Below are 21,049 nucleotides of genomic sequence, written 5' to 3'. Positions count from 1 at the left end.
TTACAGAACAACAAGACAAACTAATGAAACTCGAACTAAATGCCAGACAAAATCAGGTTAAGATAAGGGGGATAGATGAACTGCATACGTATAACACAGATCTCACAAGCTTTATTGCCAACTGGCTAGCTAAGCAATTAAAGCTTGAGGAAGGAGTCTATCCCTACATCACAAAAGCCTATCGTGTGGGACCCTATCACCAAAATAAAAATAAAGATCGCCCGAGTGATATAATTATCGAGATACCAGATCAAAGAACAAGAAGAAAGATAATGGAAGAAGCCAGAACACGAGGATCATTCAAATGTGAAGGCAAATTGGTATATATTTTTGCTGATCTACCAAAGGAAGTACTTGCCAAAAGAAGAGAACTCAAGCCAATTTCTGAGACTCTGCAAAGAGCGAACAGAAGATATAAATGGCTGGATCAATGCAAACTTATGGTCTTTCATCAAGGCAAAAGGTATACAGCAACAGATATCGACACGGGACTGGAGTTACTAAATGCAGTCGGGCTGGAAACACCGATGGAGACGAACAAGCAAAACCAAAAAAGAAAATCTTCTGAACTACTATCCCCTCAGAAAGGGAGCAAGATCCCCATCAGAGACACTTGAATTATCCTATCATTGTCTCTCAACGTATTGGTAAAATGATTGTTAGTATGATAGCCTGATTAAATAAGAAGTAGTGTAACTGTAAATAGAAGTACAAACTCAGAGGTTTTTGGGGGAAGGGGGGGCTCTTAACGTAGCTCATATAGATCTGTTTAGCTCTCATAAGTGGATAAGGAGGGAGGTTGATCTCCACAACCGGTGAGTGAAGTTAACTCATCAGTTTGAGAGAGCTAAATTTGAATAAATTTTAATAGGAATACAGTACATTGATAATATAATTAACGAAGTGATACGTTTAGTTCATCACGGTACAAGGTGGTTATAGGGAGGGAGTGAGGGTGGGAGTGAGGGTGGGAGGGAAGAAAAGGGGGGGGAAAGGGAGGGTGTTGGAATAGTTAATTAGTTGCATATATCAGTCATATAGATTTATATAGTTAGCAATCTTTATAACAAAAAACAATATTTAAAAAAAATAAAAAAAGAATATTTATATATAAATATTACAAAAAAATTAATAAACAAAAAATAACAATAAATAAAAAATAACAATAACTTTAAAAAAAGTAATAAAAATTTATATTCTATAGTTCATTGATACAGTTCACTAGTATAGAAGGGGAGGGAAGGGGTATAGGAAAGGGAGGGGGGTTAGGGGGGTTATAGGGAGGGGGAGGGAAAAAAGACAAATACAAGCAGTTCAAAGTTTGCAACGAAGATAGGAAACCAAGAGAAGGAAAGGTCATAAAAGGGAGAAAGAACAACACTACGAGGTACTTACACAGAGAGGAATCGAAACAGTACTAAGAGCTGAAGAGATATAAATGGTTTCATTGGACTGAACTCTAAATAATTTGAAAGGTTTATGATACAAGGAGAATAAAGAAGAATTGTATTAATAATATATATACATTGATTTGAAGAGAGTGGTTTAAACAGAATATCTTTGAAACAGCATATTAGGGAAAATATTGTGATAATAGCAACACCTTTTTAAATAACTTCCCTTTTTTTCATTTTGAGACGGATTAATCAAAAAAACCGGTATTATAATGTATGACTGCTTATAATTGGGAAAATTCAACTTGCAGTAGTAGTTTATACTTCAGACTATAAAATATAAGCCAAGTCGGAAAATATAGAGTGAGTCAACAACAATATAGTAAAACAAGAGTAGAACTCGAGTAATTATTACAATCTAGGATAGAAATGTGTTCTAAAATCAAAGCTTTATCTTTCAATGTTAGAGGTTTGGGAAATCCTGTTAAAAGAAGGAGAGTGATTTCGAATTTAGCTCATACTAAAGCACAAATAATTTTCCTACAAGAGACCCACTTGCGGTATAATAATACTGATTCATTGAAAGCTAGGTGGCTACAAGCACAATACCATGCACCTGGTAATTCCAAATCAAGAGGAGTAGCCATCCTAACTGCAAAACATATACAATTTCAACAAACAAAAACTCTTAAAGACAAAAAAGGTAGATACATCTTTGTTAAAGGGAAAATAGGGGAACACAAACTTACTCTAGCTTCGTTATATGCTCCTAATATACACCAATTAGACTTTATAGAGGAAGCACTGCAGAAATTAACTACATTTCAGGAAGGAGACTTAATAATCGGGTGTGACTTAAACTACATAATAAATCATCAATTAGACAAATCGAACTTCAATAATCTAAACACAAAAAATATACACAAAACAACAAAATTAGCAGCTATTTTAAAGAAATATCATTTAATAGACACTTGGAGACACTATCATGAAGGAGAAAAAGATTTTACATACTTTTCACAAAGACATAACACATATACAAGAATAGATTACATATTAAGCTCCAATACTATTATAGACAAGGTAGAGGAAATAGAAATTGGAAATAATACAATCTCAGACCATGCATGGGTAACAATGACACTCAACCTAGATGACAAGACACAGAAAAGCAATCAATGGTGCCTACCAAAGCACTTATTATTTAATCAATACGCAACTAAAGAAATTGGGGCGCACATACTTTGGGACACAATAAAAACAGTGACCAGAGGTCACATAATAGCTCTTACAGCAAAAATCAATCGAGAAAAACTGAAACAAAAGCAAGAGTTAATAAATAATATTAAGGCTCTAGAAATCAAACATAAGTCAACAGGTAGTAAAAAAACATATAGTGAGCTCCTAACACAAAGGAAAATCTTAGAAACCTTGGAAAGTCATACAATATATAAACAGCTGCTGGCTGTTAAGCAGACACACTGGTCCAACTCTCCTAAAACTCTTCGCATTTTAGCATACAAAGTAAAACAAAGAAGGTCACAAAATAATATTAACAGAATTTATAACAGCAAAAATGTAATACAATATAAATCAGAATCAATCCTCAAGGTCTTTAAAGACTACTACACACAACTATATTCTTCAAATAATCCTGACCCAAAGAAAATAGCCTACTTTCTAAAATCACTAAAAAGTCTCAAGAAATTAGAGGAAGTACACAGAACGCTTCTTGACAAACCCATCACCATACAAGAAACAATAAATGCAATAAAAAATGCTAAAAATAATAAAGCAACAGGACCGGATGGCTATCCGGCAGAATTTTATAAAAAATATACGAATCTATTAGCAATACACCTGACTAATTTGGCCAACTCAATTCTAGATATAGGTAAAATGCCTCCTACCTGGGAGAGAGCTGACATTATTGTGATTCACAAACAGGGAAAAGACCCTCTGAAATCAGCATCCTACCGTCCTATATCGTTGCTCAACCACGATTATAAAATTTTCACTTCCATCATAGTGAACCGTTTAAATACATTCATATCTAACTACATACATACAGATCAATCAGGATTCATACCAAAAAGAGACATTACAGATAACATTTATAAATCACTAAATCTTATAGATCATTGTACACACAACAGCATGGAAGCTATTTTGTTATCATTAGATGTCGAAAAAGCTTTCGATTCGGTAGAACTATCATACCTCTTAAAAACACTGTCATACATGGAATTTGGAGAAAAAATTTTTAAATATAATTAGAGCAATTTATCATCAACCAATAGCAAATATTAAAGTAAATGCTATGCACTCAGAAAACATATATATTAAAAGAGGCACAAGACAAGGATGTCTCCCCTATCTCCCCTATTATTTGCTCTTGCCCTAGAACCCTTCGCGGCTGCCCTCAGAGAAAATGATCAAGTAAAGGGAATAAAGGTTAATTCCACAGAATTCAAAATTAGCTTGTTCGCAGACGACATGTTGTTATACATGACTGACCCATTAAATTCGCTGCCCTATCTCTCAACCCTACTTACAAATTTTGGAGCAATATCAGGATTAACAATTAACCAAACAAAATCTTATTACCTTGCCATTAATATCCATAGCAAAATGATCCAACAAATAAATAAATTATATAATTATCAGTGGTCTCCATCACACATAACTTATTTAGGTGTTAATATCTCTCCTAACCTAAATGAACTGGTAAAATTGAATCATCTTAAATTAACAAATCAAATTAAAACAGACATTACTAACTGGAATAAATTAAAACTCACGTGGTATGACAGATTTCATTTAATAAAGGCTTTTATACTACCAAAATTTCTCTATATGTTTAGAGCGATCCCTCTTACCATAAACAGATCGCTAATAGCACAATGGCAAATACTGATCAATAAATTCCTATGGCAAAACAAACATCCGAGAATTGCGTTTAATACTATGAGGAGGAAATCAGTAAATGGAGGTTTCAACTATCCAGATTTATCGCTATACCAATCAGCAGCAAGACTGGCCAACCTCTTGCAAATAACATCTAATTCAACTCTGACGGATTGGATTAAGATTACGCAACCTTCTTTAAGGCATTATGACATCACAGACATAATTTGGAATAAACCAATTAATAGACCAAAAAATATTAAAAACGGTCTTGTGATATCGTCTATTTTAAAGACGTGGGACCAAATTAAGAGCAAATTAGTCCCAAAACTATCCAGATTTTCATCATTTATAAATCAAGAATGGTTCTCACCGGGGTGGGACCGGTCCCTCATTCTAACACTGCGACAGGCAAAAGTAACCAGACTAATTGACATCACCACACAGTCAGGACTATTAGAGAAGGTAGATATAGAGAGAAAACTAAAACGTAAACTACAATGGTTTAGCTATCTACAACTTTTGCACATGACAGAGAAAATAAAACTAAGGAACATCATGAAAGAACCTCTGACAGAATTTGAACAAATTTTAAATTCCTCTTCATAACAAAAAAAAGGGATGATAGCTCGTCTATACAAAATACTATTAAACGCAACGGAGAACAAACAATTAAGTTGCCAAAATAGCTGGAGTAAGGACTGCTCGATTGAGCAATCCTCAGAGGCTTGGAATGAGGTATGGTCATCTGGCATATTTACCTCAAAAGTCATTGTAACAAAACTTCAAACATTCAAAGTGATACATAGATGGTACCTAACCCCCCAAAAGTTAGCATTAATATCTAATAAATCGTCCCCTAAATGTTGGAAAAATTGCGGTGAAAAGGGAACCTTTGCCCACTGTTGGTGGGAATGTAAAAAAATTAGACAATTTTGGGAGGAGATATTAATGAAAATTAAAGACATTACTAATTATGAACTTCCTTTTGACCCGAAAATGATTTTTCTAGACCTATGGGGAAATTTGCACATTCCTAAAATCAGAAAGGAACTCATTGCATCACTCTTTATTGCAGCTAAGAGTACTATTGCAACAGTCTGGAAATCAAAGAGACTACCAACAATTAAGACTTGGTTCTCCAAAGTTTGGAATCACTTTATTTTAGAAAAAATAAGCAACGATATACAAAATGCAGAACGTTTCACAGAAAATACCGGTTTTATTGATAAATGGCTCCCTTTCTTGGAATATATAGAAGAACACAATTTGCAGCCCAACTCAAAAAATTTCCAAGTTATAACAAACAATGGTTACCTCTCGTTCTACTAAACTAACTGTATATTTGAGTCATCATAAAGAGATATTATTGTTAATTCTCAAGAACACAAGGTTAATAATGTATTGTAAACTAAACTTTTGACCTGACTTGAAATGATGTTTATGATTGTAAGTTATATGTTGCAACAAAATTCAATAAAAATTTATAAAAAAAAAAAAAGTGGATTGAAAGTGTATTATTCCGCATGTGTGAAAGCAGCACTCTCCCAGACCATAGTCCAACATTCTAACCGGTATGCTATGCTGTGTCTATCTGTATCCTCACGAAGCTCTGCCTGCTGTACTTGTATGTATGTCCTTTTCTAAACAGGGGACATGGCAGTTTCCAGCACACTGCAATGGAATTGTTTATGTGCTGGCATCTTTGAGCAAGCCACTTTTCATCCCTGTCTAGTCTTTTGAAAGCTGTTATCTTTAAGTGGCTGGGTGTTACCATCATTAATGTCCAGTCATTCTAATAGTTAAGTCAACAGGACTTCCTGTGGCGTTAGCCTCAAGCAAATAACTTCCGTTCCATTCGTAAAGACCAAAGCGTAATTAAAGGGAACAGGGTTTCAACAGGTTACGTCCTCCTAACTCTGTTTACTTTGCTCCGTGATTGGCCAATCAGTAGTAAAACCTGCTCCATGGAGGAGGCTGAATCCATTGTAGGTTGTATTTGGTTAATGCAAGTTGTTAAACTCCTACCAGCAGTGCAGCTTAAAGAGATACTTCCTGCATTCCTTAACTACATTTGTTGGAAAGAGTTATTAAGTATAATTTGAAAAAAGGACTCATTTCAGAGTAGTGGGTGCACATCTTCTAGTATTGTAGGAGACTTTAACGTCCAAACATTTCCAGAGAGGAAGCTGTGTTCGTCTGTCGCAACAAAAATAAGTAAGCATCTAGTGGCCTAATGAGATTTTATTCCAACATAAGCTCTTGCAGACTAAAGTCCATTTGTTTAGATACAAGGAGTGGTTCTTCACTGTGAACATGTTTTATATATGAGATACGAAAAAAGTAAACAGCAGGGTAAAGCTATGAAATATGGGCAAGTGTATAAAATTCAAATGTGGTCAAAGTTCAAAGACCATTCATAGTAATAGTAATGGGGCATTTCTCTAGTTTTGCTGAAATAGTTAGCAGGTTTTATTAGGGGATTGAATTGAGTCAAACCTCTTGATGAATTCTAATTCATCGGTTTCACACTGGAGTTTCCCTTTGTAAATCTGCTAAAGAACAATGCCTTTTAGATTATGAATAGACTATTCAGGGAAAATGTCAGAATGTGATGGGCACATATTGGATATGAAAAGTTCTTCCACTGAATTGTAAACATTTCTGTACTTGGGCCATGGAGCATTGGATGTGGGGATCCAGGGCCGTTTCCACACGGCTTACCTTATTCTGCAAAATAGCGAAATCTCGCATGAAATCTTGCTAGAAGATGCTATTATCGTGCGAGAAGACGCGGTAACAGCGTCTTCTTGTGAGATTTCGCGTGACATTTCGCTGTTTTGCAGAATAAGGTAAGCTGTGTGGACACGGCCCAAGTTCTGGCCTTTGATGGGGCATCATTTGTGCCCATTCCATCTGTCGGGAGTCTTGGCACGATGCTGGACTCCTCTCTATCAATGGAGGCCCAGGTCATGGCAGTTGCCCCATCTGCTTTTTTCCACTTTTGGCAGGCAAAGCAGCTTGCCCACTATCTCCCAACCCATGACCTGACGACAGTGATCCATCCAATGATCACCTCCAGACTGGATTACTGTAACTCACTGTACGCAGGGCTTCCCTTGGGTCTGACCCAGAAATTACAGCAGGTCCAGAATGCTGCTGTTCATGTCCTGATGGGTACACCATACAGGGCACACATTATTCCAATCTTGCAGCAGCTACACTGGCTCTCAATGGAGTTCTGGATCAGGTTCAAGGTTTTTGTTTTAACCTATAAAGCCCTAAACAGACTGGGACCAGCATACCTGAAGGACTGCCTCTCCCGATATGTACCCCGGAGAGCGCTTAGATCGGCATGTAAACATCTACTGGTGGTCCCTGGCCCCAGGGAGGCTTGATTGGCCTTGACCAGGGCCAGGGCATTTTCAGTCCTGGCCCCAACCTGGTGGGACTCTCTGTCAGAGGATACTCGGGCCCACCAAGATCTTGTATCCTTTTGGCAGGCCTGCAAGACAGAAATGTTCTGCCAGGCATATGGCTGAGGCCAACATCAGATCCATCAAATAAGCCTCCATACCGATCTCTGACCAGCAAGGGGGCTACATAGTCATCTGCCCCCATGCAAGTGTAGTTACAGAATGTTACCAATTCGTACCTCCACCCTTTTTATGTATGATGGACAGGGAAGTGTGAAGGGGGCCCCATCTTGGGTGTTGGAACTTACATCTGTTGAGATTTTGATTTACTGAAACTTATGTCCTTCCAGATTTTACTGTCTTTTTTACTGATTTTACTGATTTTACTGTCTTACTCTTTGTATTTTTAGTTATCACTGTAACCTGCCCATTCTGCCACAGAATTCAGTGGGTGATAGGATTGCCAGCCTCCAGGAGCAGCCTGAGGATTTCCATAAATTACAACCCATCTCCTGACTTCAAGGATAATTTCTCCTGGAGGAAATGGCAGCTTTGAAGAATGGATTCTATGGCATAATACATTATATCCCTTCCCCAAACCCTGCCTTTCCCAGGTTCCACCCCCAAATCTGGAATCTCCGAACCCAGAACTGGCAATTCTGTCAGGTGTCCTCAAGTTGGTAACCATCTCAGCCTAACCTGCCTGATAGGGTTGGTGCAGGGGTAAAACGCATGCTTCTCTGGGCTCCCTAGAGGATTGGGTTGGATAAAAGTGTTATAAGTAAGTAGGAGTAACTCAGAGGAGGGTTGCTTTGCAGAGTAGAGGTGTCCTTCCTCCTGAAGCCTGAACCCTGTTCCCCCTGTGCTTTCTGCCTCTAACATTGGTGATGACTCATTCATCTCAGCTGTTGTTTGCAAAAGAACAAAAAGCACACCGACCGTACATATTGACTCTAAAAACTTGCTGCTCACATAAACCCGTCAAGCCATCTGATATGCATGGCATGTCCCAGGGATTTCCTGGTTTTGAAAAACAGATTTATTTAGGCATAGGTCAATGAGTAAATAGATATTTCAAGAAAAATGCATTAGAATTTGCAATTAGATTGCAACATGTAACTTTTTCTTGGAAATGGAGATCCTCAATCTGATTCTCACGGTCTCTTTAGACATGTCATCAAAGTCAACTACTTCCTCCACTTACGAATTTTGACATTTACAGCAAACAGTAGATGAGGAAGCAGAGAGGGAGAAAGCTGGAGAACAACCTCTGTAAACATGAGTGTGAAAGTTCCACAGATATTGTTTCTGCACACAACATAAGGAGAGGCCTTTATACGCCACTGAGGCCCCAGAGTAGAGCTGAAAGGTGCCCTGTGCATTCCCTAAGGAAGAAGGGCAGGATTTCACCACAAGAAATAAACAAGGCAACCATAATTTTGGTTACAATTACTTATGTTAAAGCAGAGACTCTTGAAGGTTAATTTACAGTTTAAACCAGAGTTCTATTTATTGAGAATTGATAAAAAAATGGAAAAAGTGTATGGTATTTTAATTCTATATATGGTAACAGCGGCACGGCTTTGATATGCTCAAAAATGGAAGCAAAAGATCTACCTTCATTGGAAGATTGGACTGGAAAGATGTTGGACTTAGTTGAGATGGCCAAACTTACAGCATTAATCAGAGATAAAACCAGGGCTTTTTTTCAGCTGGAACGTGGGCGAACGGAGTTCCGGAACCTCTTGAAAATGGTCACATGGCTGGTGGCCCCGCCCCCTGATCTCCAGACAGAGGGGAGTTTAGATTGCCCTCCGCATCCCCTCTGTCTGGAGATCAGGGGGTGGGGCCTCCAGCCATGTGACCATTTTCTCCTAGGGCAACCCACTGAGTTCCACCACCTCTTTTCCCAGAAAAAAAGCCCTGGATAAAACACTCTCTATATTCATGCAAATTGGAAACCCTTTATATCTGTGAGAGATGAAGAAAAATGAATTAATGCTCTGTGGTTTTGATTTTTAAGAATAAGGATTGGGATATCAAGGAGAGAGAAAAAAGGTATCAATTAGACCACAAGGAGGAAGTGTTGTAGGTGAAAAACTGTAACATATTAATAATATGCTTATTATGCTTTTTACTTCTTTTTTTTACTTTGGATTGTTGGCTCTTTGTAGTTGTGTTTTTGTTATGTTTTATTTTTCTTCTTTGCTCTGTCTTTTAACTTTTCTATAATAATTGTTTTAAAGAAATAAACAAGGCAGGCTGGCAGGGTTTCTGAACTACTACGACAGTTTTGTGACATTTCTGGGTCTGTAAAACTGGGAGGAGTGACCAGCATCTGCCAGGCAAAAATATATAGTGGGTGGGCTGCATTTGGACCTGGCAATTGTAAAAACCATGCTGTAAGTAAATGGACACAGACCTTTTCGTTGGTACGGTTCATTGTTTATGGTATACATTGTGTTAGTGTTAACATTTGTTATAGGCAATAGAGGAATGGCTTGACAAAGCAATACACCGCATAACGGGCTGTCTAAATTGCTAGCGCACCCGTTGCCAACAGCCCAGGAGCTTCCTTATCGACCTTCTGGCTCCTGTCGGACCCTCTTCACCCTTCATTGGCATCGCTCACTTCACAGCGGCTTCTACAAGCGCCGTATTGGGACAGCTTGCCTTTCAGCGGCTCTTACGAGCGCCTGCCTGGGCTCCCACCCGCCTCGCAGCGGGTTTGCAAGCGCCTACAATCTCTCATTATACAATTGGGAACTATATTGACTACAGCTGACTAATGGTTACACCAGCAGCAATATCTTGACGTTTACTGGACTTTGAAATTGTTGATATACAGTGATTATTCTTGCATGTAACTTTGTATGTGTTATCCTTGCTGAAACTTTGTAATCTTGCTATTTATTCCGCCTTGGGCGTGCTTCCTTTTGTTGTGTTGTGTTATTTGAATTCTTGTGAAGCGTTCTACCCTCCCTTCAGTTATCTTACCTGCAAGAAAGAAGAAACAACCCACTGGAACTGTACATTTTGAAAGACGAACTTTGTATTTATATGCATGTTATTATACATGTGTTGTATGGACTGTATTCCATGCAGTGGGGGCTACATGCGTGCAAATGGATAGTCCCTTGTATTTTTGGAGTATATATATTGGAATACTTACCTTGCACTTTTTGCACTCGTTGCATTAGCGCTTTCATTAAAATTGCATTATTGTTATTATCTATCAGGTTTCTGTAGACCGTTTGGTCTTTGTTTGGCAATATTTTGTTTGAAACCTGTCCCTACTTGTTTGTGATAAATTGTAAAAGGCATGCAGGCCTAATCTACAGTCACGTCAAAATCCCAACGGAAAGTATGGGGAATGTTTTCATTGGAACTATTGATGAGTAGGGTTCCCCCCCCCCCACCCCGCACAGGAGGCCCTTTTAAAAATCCTATGATTTGTGGGATGCCTCACCAATCCATATGAAGAACAAAAGTGTTGCATTCTCCCCTCCTACACACACACACACATCAGGATCACCATAAAGCCCAGTATGAAAAAGGAAGTGTAGAGACTGAGAGAGCAGCCAAGAAAGTTCAGAATGCTTCGGTTTTCAAGAACCAGAAAATATGGATTACCCTAAATGATGTAATTTCAGGTACATAGCCATGTTAGTCTGCAGTAAAACAGCAGAATGTGAGTCCAGTGGCACCTTAGAGACGAAGAAAATATTTACCCGTGTATAAGCTTTTGAGAGTCAGAGCTGTGAAGAAGGGAGTTTTGACTCTTGAAAGCTTTAAACATTAAAAATCTTGTTGACTACCAAGATACTACTGGGCTCAAATCCTGCTCTCTTAACAGATGTAATTGAGTTGTCTTTTTAAAAAAAGTATAGGCCACTTAAAAGCTTTTTTGTTTGTTTTACAGATTTCTCTGGGTCTGTGATTTGCAGCCACCAATGTTTACATTGTGTTGGCCCCTCATTTGTTTTTTACCCCTTAGTAAGTTCCATCCACACAACAAAGTGAACAAGGGACTCAAAGGCTCCTTTAATGGCCACATTTCTGTTGAATTCATTCACCTTTTAAAAAAAATGTTTTATGCTGTTTGCCATGTTAAGATTCAGGTCCAGTAGCACTTTAAAGGCCAACTAGGTTTCTAGGGTACAAACTTTTGAGAATCAAAGCTTCCTTCATTAGATACCAGGAATGTGAAAAGGTATATTTTCATAAGTCTTTTCATAAGTCTTCATAATCCAGGTAGAGGGTGGGATGGCTATTCCAAATCAGTCTGTTAGAAGGTGGAAAACCACACGTGTAAGAAGGCAAAAATAAATCAAATAACTGAAAAAAGCAATGAAGGTCAAAGTGAAGGCATATATTGACTATATTAAGGAGTATAGAATTCACATTACCTTCTGTACATACACTTACCCTACATGGAACATTATAAACCAATAAACAATTCACTGAAAAAAATCTTTATGGGACCATTAATTATTAACAAGAAAGTTCAACAGGTACAGTAAACAACTCAAGCTGGGATGACATCCAACAGGTAAGCTTCCCCAGTATAACACAATCAAAAACAAGGAAGTACATACCCTTTACAATAAGTTTCTTTTTCCTTTTAAGGCGGTACCGGTTAGGTGCCTGACTCCACCGGTACCACCTTAAAAGGAAAAAGAAACTTATTGTAAAGGACATGTACATACAAATATAAGAATATACTTACCTTGTTTCTGATTGTGTTATACTGTGGAAGCTTACCTGTTGGATGTCTTCCCAGTTGGAGTTTCTCGCTGCATGGGTTGAATTGGAAGCTTACCTGTGGGATGTAGCACCTTTAAGAATAAGCTTACCAGAACCACAGCTCTCATCAGATGCACGACGAAGAGAGCTGTGGTTCTCGAAAACTTGTGCTACAATAAAGTTGGTTAGTCTTAAAGGTGCTACTTTTTACTATTTCTCAATCTTTAAGTGGTGCTCCTGGAGCCGAGGCTTGCTCTTCTACCGCAGCCCAACAGGGCCACCCGCCTGGCAGAAACACCTGCCAGGTTATGTATCCGAGGGAGGGCGAGGAAACGAGGCGCGCTTTTGCCATGCCCAGAGGCCGCCCGGCACCGGCCCGGCCCTCGGAGGCGTCTCTGCCGGAGGGACCCGCTCGGAGAGGCGCGGCGGCCCCACCTTCCCTGCCGCGCGGGACGCCCCCTCGGTTCCGGCGCGTGGCTGCGAGGCCCGCGGAGGAGGCGCGGCGCGGAGAGCGCGAAAGACACGCGGCCTCCTTCCTCCTGGGGCCAGAGGCGGCGCCGCCCGCAGGAGCGCCATACGAGGCGGCGCCGCGCCGGAGCCTCGGCCGAGGAGGAGGATGCTGCCGGCGCTGCTCGCCTGGGCTCTGCTGAGCGCGGCCGCGCCTCCGGGCGCCGGCGGGGCAGCGCTGCGCTTCCGACTGCGGGGCTCGCCGGCGCGGCAGGTCAGCCCGGCTTTCCTCTCGCTCACCCTGGACGCCAACCTGGCCACCGACCCCCGCTACATCACCTTCCTCAGGTAAGGCGCCGCTCGCGCCTCGGAGCGGCAGCCCCGGCGGCGGAAAGGGAGCGCGTGCGCCAGGGCGGGGTTTGAGTTCATTTTATTTTATTTGGGGATGGGCTGAGAACCGCAGCTGAAATTTAGACCTGGTGGGACTCTGCCCTGCTGCTCTGTGAACGGGAAAAGCGTTCCCAGCTCAAATTAGTTGTCGGAGTTTCTCAGTGGGGAGGCGCTGGGAAGCAGTCCTGTTCTCTGTATTGTCGAAGGCTTTCACGGCGGGAGAACGATGGTTGTTGTGGGTTTTCCGGGCTGTATTGCCGTGGTCTTGGCACTGTAGTTCCTGACGTTTCGCCAGCACACTGTGACACTGAGAGATCCCTGTCTTTTGGTGCTACACCTCTGAAGATGCCAGCCACAGCTGCTGGCGAAACGTCAGGAACTACAATGCCAAGACCATGGCTATACAGCCCGGAAAACCCACAACAACCATCAGTCCTGTTCTCTCCTTCCCAAAAGGCCTTTCCCTAATCCCTAACCCTAACCTCTCTCAGTGAGAGAGATGGACTATAAATGACACAAATAAATAAAATAATGCACAAAAATTGTGTGTATTTACCCTTTGCTTCCTTTGCTCCTCTCTCTCCTCTCCCTCTGTCTCCCCCGCTATCAGGTTCAGACTATAAAGCTCCTTAGGTTCAGGATCTTGTCCTTTTGTGCTGTAGAGAACTCTGTAAAGCACAAAGCTTATTGATGGCATTCTACCAGCAATGATAATGAAACAATGGTCTGTCTCTAGCTGCAAGATAATAAAAGGGGTCTGCAATAGAAAGAAATAGGTATCTCCAGTCTTTCAAGGGCTGATAAAGAGGAATAAAATTATACTAGAGCTCCAGTGCTGAAGATAGTTTATTTACTGCTGCCAACGTCTTGATGGTCGGGAGACAAATTGCTTCCAGCCAAATGACTTGGAGGTCAGTCCTGACCCTGTCATCATAATTACATCAGGGAGAGAACAGCCCCAAGAAGTAACCAACCTCCTTGTAACATTTACACTTTACCAGGCTTCTCTTCTCCCATCTCACTGCTGGGTTGTAAGGATGCGTGGGATTAAAGAGCAATTGCTCTGTTCCTTATCTGGATGGTTAAGTATTTTGCATTGCCATTTCCTGTGGTTCCCTCCTGATGTTTGGGCTCTTGAGATACTGTACATCTCGTGAATACTGTTTTCCAAGAAACTGAAAGAGTTGGCATCTCCTCAAACTCAAGGCGGTTTCACCACCTGGCAAGCATTTACCATGACCTAATCCCTATGAAGTTTTAATTGTTTTTACCACCAGCACTAACCAGGCTCATCTTCCGTACTTTTAAGCTGTCACGCATGTGACCCTTTGTGGGTGTGACCTGGGCCTTGGGTCCAGTTTACATAAACAGCAAATCATGTGACCAAGCCATTCCTGGAGTGGAGTGGAGTCCTTCAGGCTATAAGGGCCAAGCTACAAGTGACGAATTACACTTGCCTGGCAAGTGAACAGACTCATGTGTATTCCTCTCTGTTCACTTGCCATTCATTTGCGCTCCTACATGTCTTTGAATGCTTTCTGTGAAAAAGAAATCCCTGTTCTTAGAAAATAGGTCAGTGAGAAAGCCTTTCTCCTTGCTCTCTAGTGTCGGGAGAGTGGGGTGTGTTTTTTTAAAGCAACTTTACAACAATATTTTGTTGAAGTTCCTCTTTCAGGTAGTCACATTGGTCCATAGCAAAAATCTAAAAACCCAAGCCACAAACTACCTTTTATTTAGGACCCACCAAAATATCACAAAAGACGGTGCCAGGTTTTGAGTTCTCCAGAAATCTTCATAAGACTGGATGGTTGGGAGAGGGAAGCAGGAAAGGAGAAAAAGGATGTTTCAGGGCTTGATTTTAAGCCACCTTGACTGCTTTCTGTGTAGGATGCCCTGCAGACTAGAATAAATTAGGGGGTGCTGGGTAGAGCTGGTATCAAGTTGCATCTTAAGCATTTTGGAAAGAGGAAGTGAGTGCAGTGCTGTGTGTTTAGAAAACTAATAATAATAATTAAATGCCATCAAATCACAACCAACTTAAGACAGCTACTCATGGTGTTTTCATTGCAAGAGATGAGCAGAAGTGGTTAGCCAGTGCCCTAGTCTTCCTTGGCAGCTTGCCATCCAAGTACTCGCTACGGCCAATTCAGCTTAGCTTCAGAGCTGTACGCTGAGTTGAGCTAGAGCTGGGATATTCAGGCTGCTACAGAATGGAAGACTAGGACTGAGGATATCTGGGTTCAAATCCCACTGGGCCAGTCACCATTCTCCCAGCCTAGCCGCCTTTACAGGGTTGTTGTGAGGATAAAATGTAGGGGGGCAAAGCTAAATTTATGCACAAGCGAATTAAGCTACAGCTTTGGCCCTTTAAATATCAACACCTCTGCTAAAATTACAAAATTATCTTTTGGGAGGAGGGAATGTTATGAAGCCTGGCATAGTTTACGGCCTCAGCATGTCTTAATCGAGCCCTGGACAAGAGAACTATGACCCTGAACTTCTTGGCGAAGGTCTGGATAAAAACATACTCCCAGATGTAATGGAAGGGGGAAAAGCATCCTCTAGTTGAAACTAGGCCCTGACCAGGATAGCCCAGGTGACTCAGATCTCATCAGATCTCAGAAGCTAAGCAGGGTCAGTCTTGGTTAATAATTGGTTGGGAGACCTCCAATGAATACCAGGGTTGCAGAGGCAGGCAATGGCAACCCCCCTCTGTTAGTCTCTTGCCATGAAAACCCATGAGGGGTTGTAAGTCAGCTATGAGGACACTCTCTACCACCAGTTGAAAATAGAGACACTTGTAAAAAAAATGTTAAATAAAAACAGAGACATTGGTAAAAAATGTTAAATTCCTCTCTATGCGGTCTGAAATGGAAATATTCGTACTTGGGCATACTGTTTTTAAAGGGGCATGTGCATAGAAAACCAGGCCGTATGGTCAATTTCCTGTCTATAACTAGCAAAAAGAAAGTGAATTGCATCTTGAAACCCACCCCGCACAAATGCATGCAGATTTGCTGGATTTGGGATAAACCTTTTGGCACAGAATGTGAATTACTTTGACACACCGATTTTGTGTTAGTGCCACATTGTTACAACTCTGTTGTATTCATGGGCTAGGGAGGAATATTGTACAGAACCTTCAATTGGCTGGCTACTAGATGACTCAGTCAGCCCGCCTGTGATGTCTGTGCATTCACACATGTTTAAGTGCTCTTTACCACCTTGAGGACTAGAAATTTAAAATATAAAAAATGCAAGGTAGCATTCTGTTGATGCTAAATAATGTGCCATATTAGATACCTGCATGGTGATTCTGCATATGCAATTAATCTGCACACCTTTTCAATCTCCCCCCACCCCGCCTTCCCCCAGCCTCTCTGAATGTCTGCATTTATGACGGATATATTGTTTTCTTCCACCTTTCACTTGGTGCCCTTTGAGACTTGGCCTATGAGAACAAAACGAAGGTGGAGTAAGAAACAAGCTGCTGTTGCTTCTAACCAGTGAAGCCACGATTTCAAACTGTGATGCTTTATCAGCCCCAATGAGGAAGTAGTTGGTGCCTGATAATCTGCCCACATGTTGCCCTTTAACTGATGCAGGATTTTGTGGGGAGGAATTCTCGCAAGCTGGCAGGTATATTCAGAGCACAGTCACACACCAGGAGTAAGTCTGATGTCTACCGGCTTCCCCCACCAGAGAGGAAAAGAAATGATTTGTTTATGTAGTGTTATCCACATAGCACATTCTAAAGGGACCGTCTAAAGGGACCATCTCTCCCTGTATGTGCCCCAGAGAGCACTTCGTTCAACCGGAAAACATCTATCTACTGGTGGTCCCTGGCCCTAGGGAGGCTCGGCTGGCCTCTACCAGGGCCAGGGCCTTTTCAGTCCTGGCCCCAACCTGGTGGAACTCTGTCTGAGGACACTCGGACTTGCCAGGATCTTGTATCATTTAGGCGGGCCTGCAAGACGGAGATGTTCTACCAGGCATATGGTGGAGGCTAATTTTAGCCCATCATTGCCGAGCCTTCCACCGGTCTCCCTCTACAAGGGGTATGGAGAGTCCACTCCCGCTGGTTGCCCCGAAAGGGGCACAGTATTTTATCTGTTTTTGTAATTGATTTTATGTTGTATTTTAATCAATGTTGTACCTCGCCCTGAGCCCGCTTGTGGGGAGGGCGGGTTAAAAATAAAATAAATAAAGAACAGGCAGCTCCCGGATCCAATCTTAGCTTCGACAGGGGATGAGCAAAGAGAGACAGCAAGCGAAAGGGGTTAGTAGGAGTGGCAAGGTATACATGAAAGCCAGTGTGGTGTAGCAGTAAGAAAGTCAGGCTGTGTCAGGGGAAACCCTGGTTCAAATCCCTAGTCACCCATGCTGGGTAACCTTCGGCCAAAAGCTTTCTTTTAGCCTAGACTACCTCACAGCAGGGCTTTTTTTCAGCTGGAACGCGGTGGAACGGAGTTCCGGAACCTCTTGAAAATGGTCACATGGCTGGTGGCCCCGCCCCCTGATCTCCAGACAGAGGGGAGATTAGATTGCCCTCCGCGCTGCTACAGCAGCGCGGAGGGCAATCTAAACTCCCCTCTGTCTGGAGATCGGGGCGGGGCCACCAGCCATGTGACCATTTTCTCTGAGGGTAACCCACTGAGTTCCGCCACCTCTTTTCCCAGAAAAAAAGCCCTGCCTCACAGTGTCATTGTGGAGCTTCAGGCATATATGCTGGTTTAAACTCCTTGGAGGAAGGTGGGATACAGACATAATGAATATTTTGCTTCTGAACAGGTTCTGTTCAGCCAAAATGGCCAATAATGGTTGATAGTCCTATCTTCCTTGAGGGCCAGTGTGGTATAGGGGTGGTATCTGCCTAGGACTGAAGAGACAAGGGATCAGATCCCTACTTTCTATTAAAACTTACTGGGTGACATTGGGCAAGGCATCCCCTCTCAGTCTAGCCTACCTTGCAGGGTTGTTGAGAGGATAACTGGAGGTGGGGAGAGTGACATATGCCCTCCCGAGCTTCTTAGAGGAATAAAAAATGTCATAGTCCTTGCCTTGGAGACCCTGCATTGGGTGGAAAAGCAGTGTACACATGTTTTAAATAAATAGGTGGGAATACATTTATTTGAGACATCGTTAGCATGCTTTTCTCCAAAAAAGGACTCGAGGCAGGTTGCAGTGATTTTCACAGTACTCCGATAGAAAATAAAAATGAAACATACATCTAACATGAGTTAAAACTTCAGACCACTGGAAAATCTTTATCCACTTGAAAGACTGTCAAAATTATTCAGTCTTGCACTGCCATGAAAATGCAAATAATATGGGGGTCTGTCCCAACATTGCTTTGGCTTTTATTAAGCCAATCCATTAAGGAAAAGATTTGGAGGAGAGATTCACAGGCAGGAAGATACATGTAGAAGTAGCGCTCTCTGGCCCCATCACAAGATGGGAATGGGAGGGGAAGACAGATATGGTACTTTGGTGGCAGCACCCTGTGTAAGCATGATTTTAGGGCTTTATGAGCAAACAACAACTTACAGAAATTTAGATTGGGGGGGGCACCTAGCCTTGACTCGGACATGCTGTTTTCCTGTAGGAGGGGTTATAATGCTGTTCTTCCACTTGCACGCTGAACAGTTTCACCATAAGATGAGCTCTTTGCCTGGAAAGAGTCGGATGTATTTCAAGGAGAGTTCCAATCACCAAATTTCAACATTATGAGTAATTTGGCCCTAAATGGACACGCTCCAAACCTGTTTGGTTCTGCTGTAGAATCATACAAAAGCCATACAGTTGACATAAACTGCAAATAAGGCTACCTCCATAGGACACAGAAAACCAACAGGAGAAACTTCCACCAGAGACTGCAACAATGACTCAATATATAATTTTTAGATTTTATATAAACAAAGTGCAAGTGCTCTATGTGCAAAGTATATGTGCAAATCTATAGATCACTTTCATAGTATGAACTATTTTGAACAACCATTAACAGACTATATTGAAGGTAAGCATCGCCATCTTCACCACATTTTCTACATGATTTTTCCTTTTTACAGGGTCCACTTATATATAGATTTGCACATATATTGTAATTTGCACATTTAGCACTTGCACTTTGTTTATACAAAATCTAAAAATTATATATTGAGTCATTGTTGCAGTCTCCGATACAGTTGACGTAAGCAAGTTCCTGTTACCTTTTAATTGCTGATGTATGCATACAACAGTTAAAAAAACACACCAACCTTGAATTCATGACTCATGTGCAGTTGCACCCGGAAATCCTCATTTTGTCGGCTGCTAATGGCTCTTTATTCCTTGAAACTCTGGTGCCAGATTCTTTGAGAGGAAATGGCTCAGACTATAAGGAAGGGGGCTGAAAATGTCTCCCATACGCCATCCATCATTAACAAATAGTAAATACCAATATGCCATGATTTTGGCTGAACCGATACCATTCTCAGAATCTTCCATGGCTGCATGGGGCGGTGTGTGTGTGTTTTGTGTTGTGCTGAAATTGGGGTAATCTCAATTTTTGTCGTCAGAAAATCCAAATTCAGTAAAACGGAATAAATGGCGCAAAGATTCATATATATGCTGGAATTGGTACATTTGTTTCTGGAGAGGTGTAGGGAGTCACTTGGCGGTGGCTAACACATGAAGCAACCTTATATTGAATCGGCACATGGGCCTGTCAAGGTCAGTTTTGTCTTCTCTGACTGGTAGTGGCTCTCCAGCATCTCAGGTCAGAAGTCTTTCATGTCACTTCTTTCCTGATTCTTTTAGCTAGGGATGTCAGGGATTGAACCTGGGACCTTTTGCAGGTGAGGCAGATGCTTTACTACTGAGCTGTGGCCCCTGTTATGGCTTTTTCCTGCACTGCTCCAGTAATTTGGATGAAGGACAGGAGCTAATGTCATAGCTCTTTCCTATGCCAGCTGTTCCCTCTTTTTGGGCTTGACACTTGATTAGGAAGGAGATATTTCCAGAGGAGGCTAATTACCAAGAGACATGGCAAAAGCAGCAGATCATCCAGAGGTGCAACGGGCAGCTTCTTTAGTGGGTGAGTCCTTTGGGTTCACAGAAACACCTAATATATTTCTCATGGTCCACTTGTTTGGGAATTGCTGGTTTATTGTGATGAATAAAAGCTATTCAGATGGAAAGCTCTTTTCTTCACTTCTTGGTATTCACTTCCCTAGCTCTCTGAAGTTGCGGGCCTTAGCCAGAGGTTTGTCACCTGCCTTTTTGAGATTTGGAGGCACCAAAACAGACTTTTTGATCTTTGACCCCAAAAAGGAGCCAACCTTCGAAGAGGCACTCTTTTCAGATTTGTTGGCAAAACAAGGTGAGTTGGGTGGTAAATAGGTAAAGGGAAATACATAATTATATTATTGAAAAAACTTTGAATGTATAATATCTGTCTGCGGCGGTGAAAAGCGCTATCAAGTCCCAGCCAACTTATGGCAATCTCATTGGGTTTTCAAGGCAAGAGACAAACAGAGGTGGTTTGCCATTGCCCATCTCTTTGCAGCGATCCTGGACTTCCTTTGTGGTCTCCCATCTAAGTACTAACCAGGGCCGACCCTGCTTGGCTTCTAAGATCTGATGAATTTGGGCTAGCCTGGGCCATCCAGATCATTCATAAGTCACCACTGAACACATGAAGTGTTCATACATCCAGTTTCAGTGGAGTGTACAGCTTTGCACTTTGGGACTGCACAGGGTGGCAGAGAT

The 21,049-nt window shown here is 41.5% G+C and overlaps 1 protein-coding gene across 1 annotated transcript in view; it reads left to right on the top strand.

Moving 5' to 3' along the window:
• The first annotated feature begins 12,684 nt into the window (after positions 1-12,684).
• The window catches only part of HPSE (heparanase), a 34,781-nt gene continuing 26,416 nt past the window's right edge, over positions 12,685-21,049 (top strand). Inside the window, exons 1-2 of the mRNA XM_054989874.1 lie at positions 12,685-13,258; positions 20,515-20,660. Of these exons, the coding sequence (XP_054845849.1) occupies positions 13,080-13,258; positions 20,515-20,660 (325 nt within the window). The 5' untranslated portion in view covers positions 12,685-13,079. The remainder of the gene's footprint in view (positions 13,259-20,514; positions 20,661-21,049) is intronic.

Source organism: Eublepharis macularius, chromosome 10, assembly GCF_028583425.1.
Source record: "Eublepharis macularius isolate TG4126 chromosome 10, MPM_Emac_v1.0, whole genome shotgun sequence".
Classification (NCBI taxonomy): Eukaryota; Metazoa; Chordata; class Lepidosauria; order Squamata; family Eublepharidae; genus Eublepharis; species Eublepharis macularius.
Note: the sequence above shows the minus strand (reverse complement) of the source record. Positions and strands in the feature narration are given on the sequence as shown.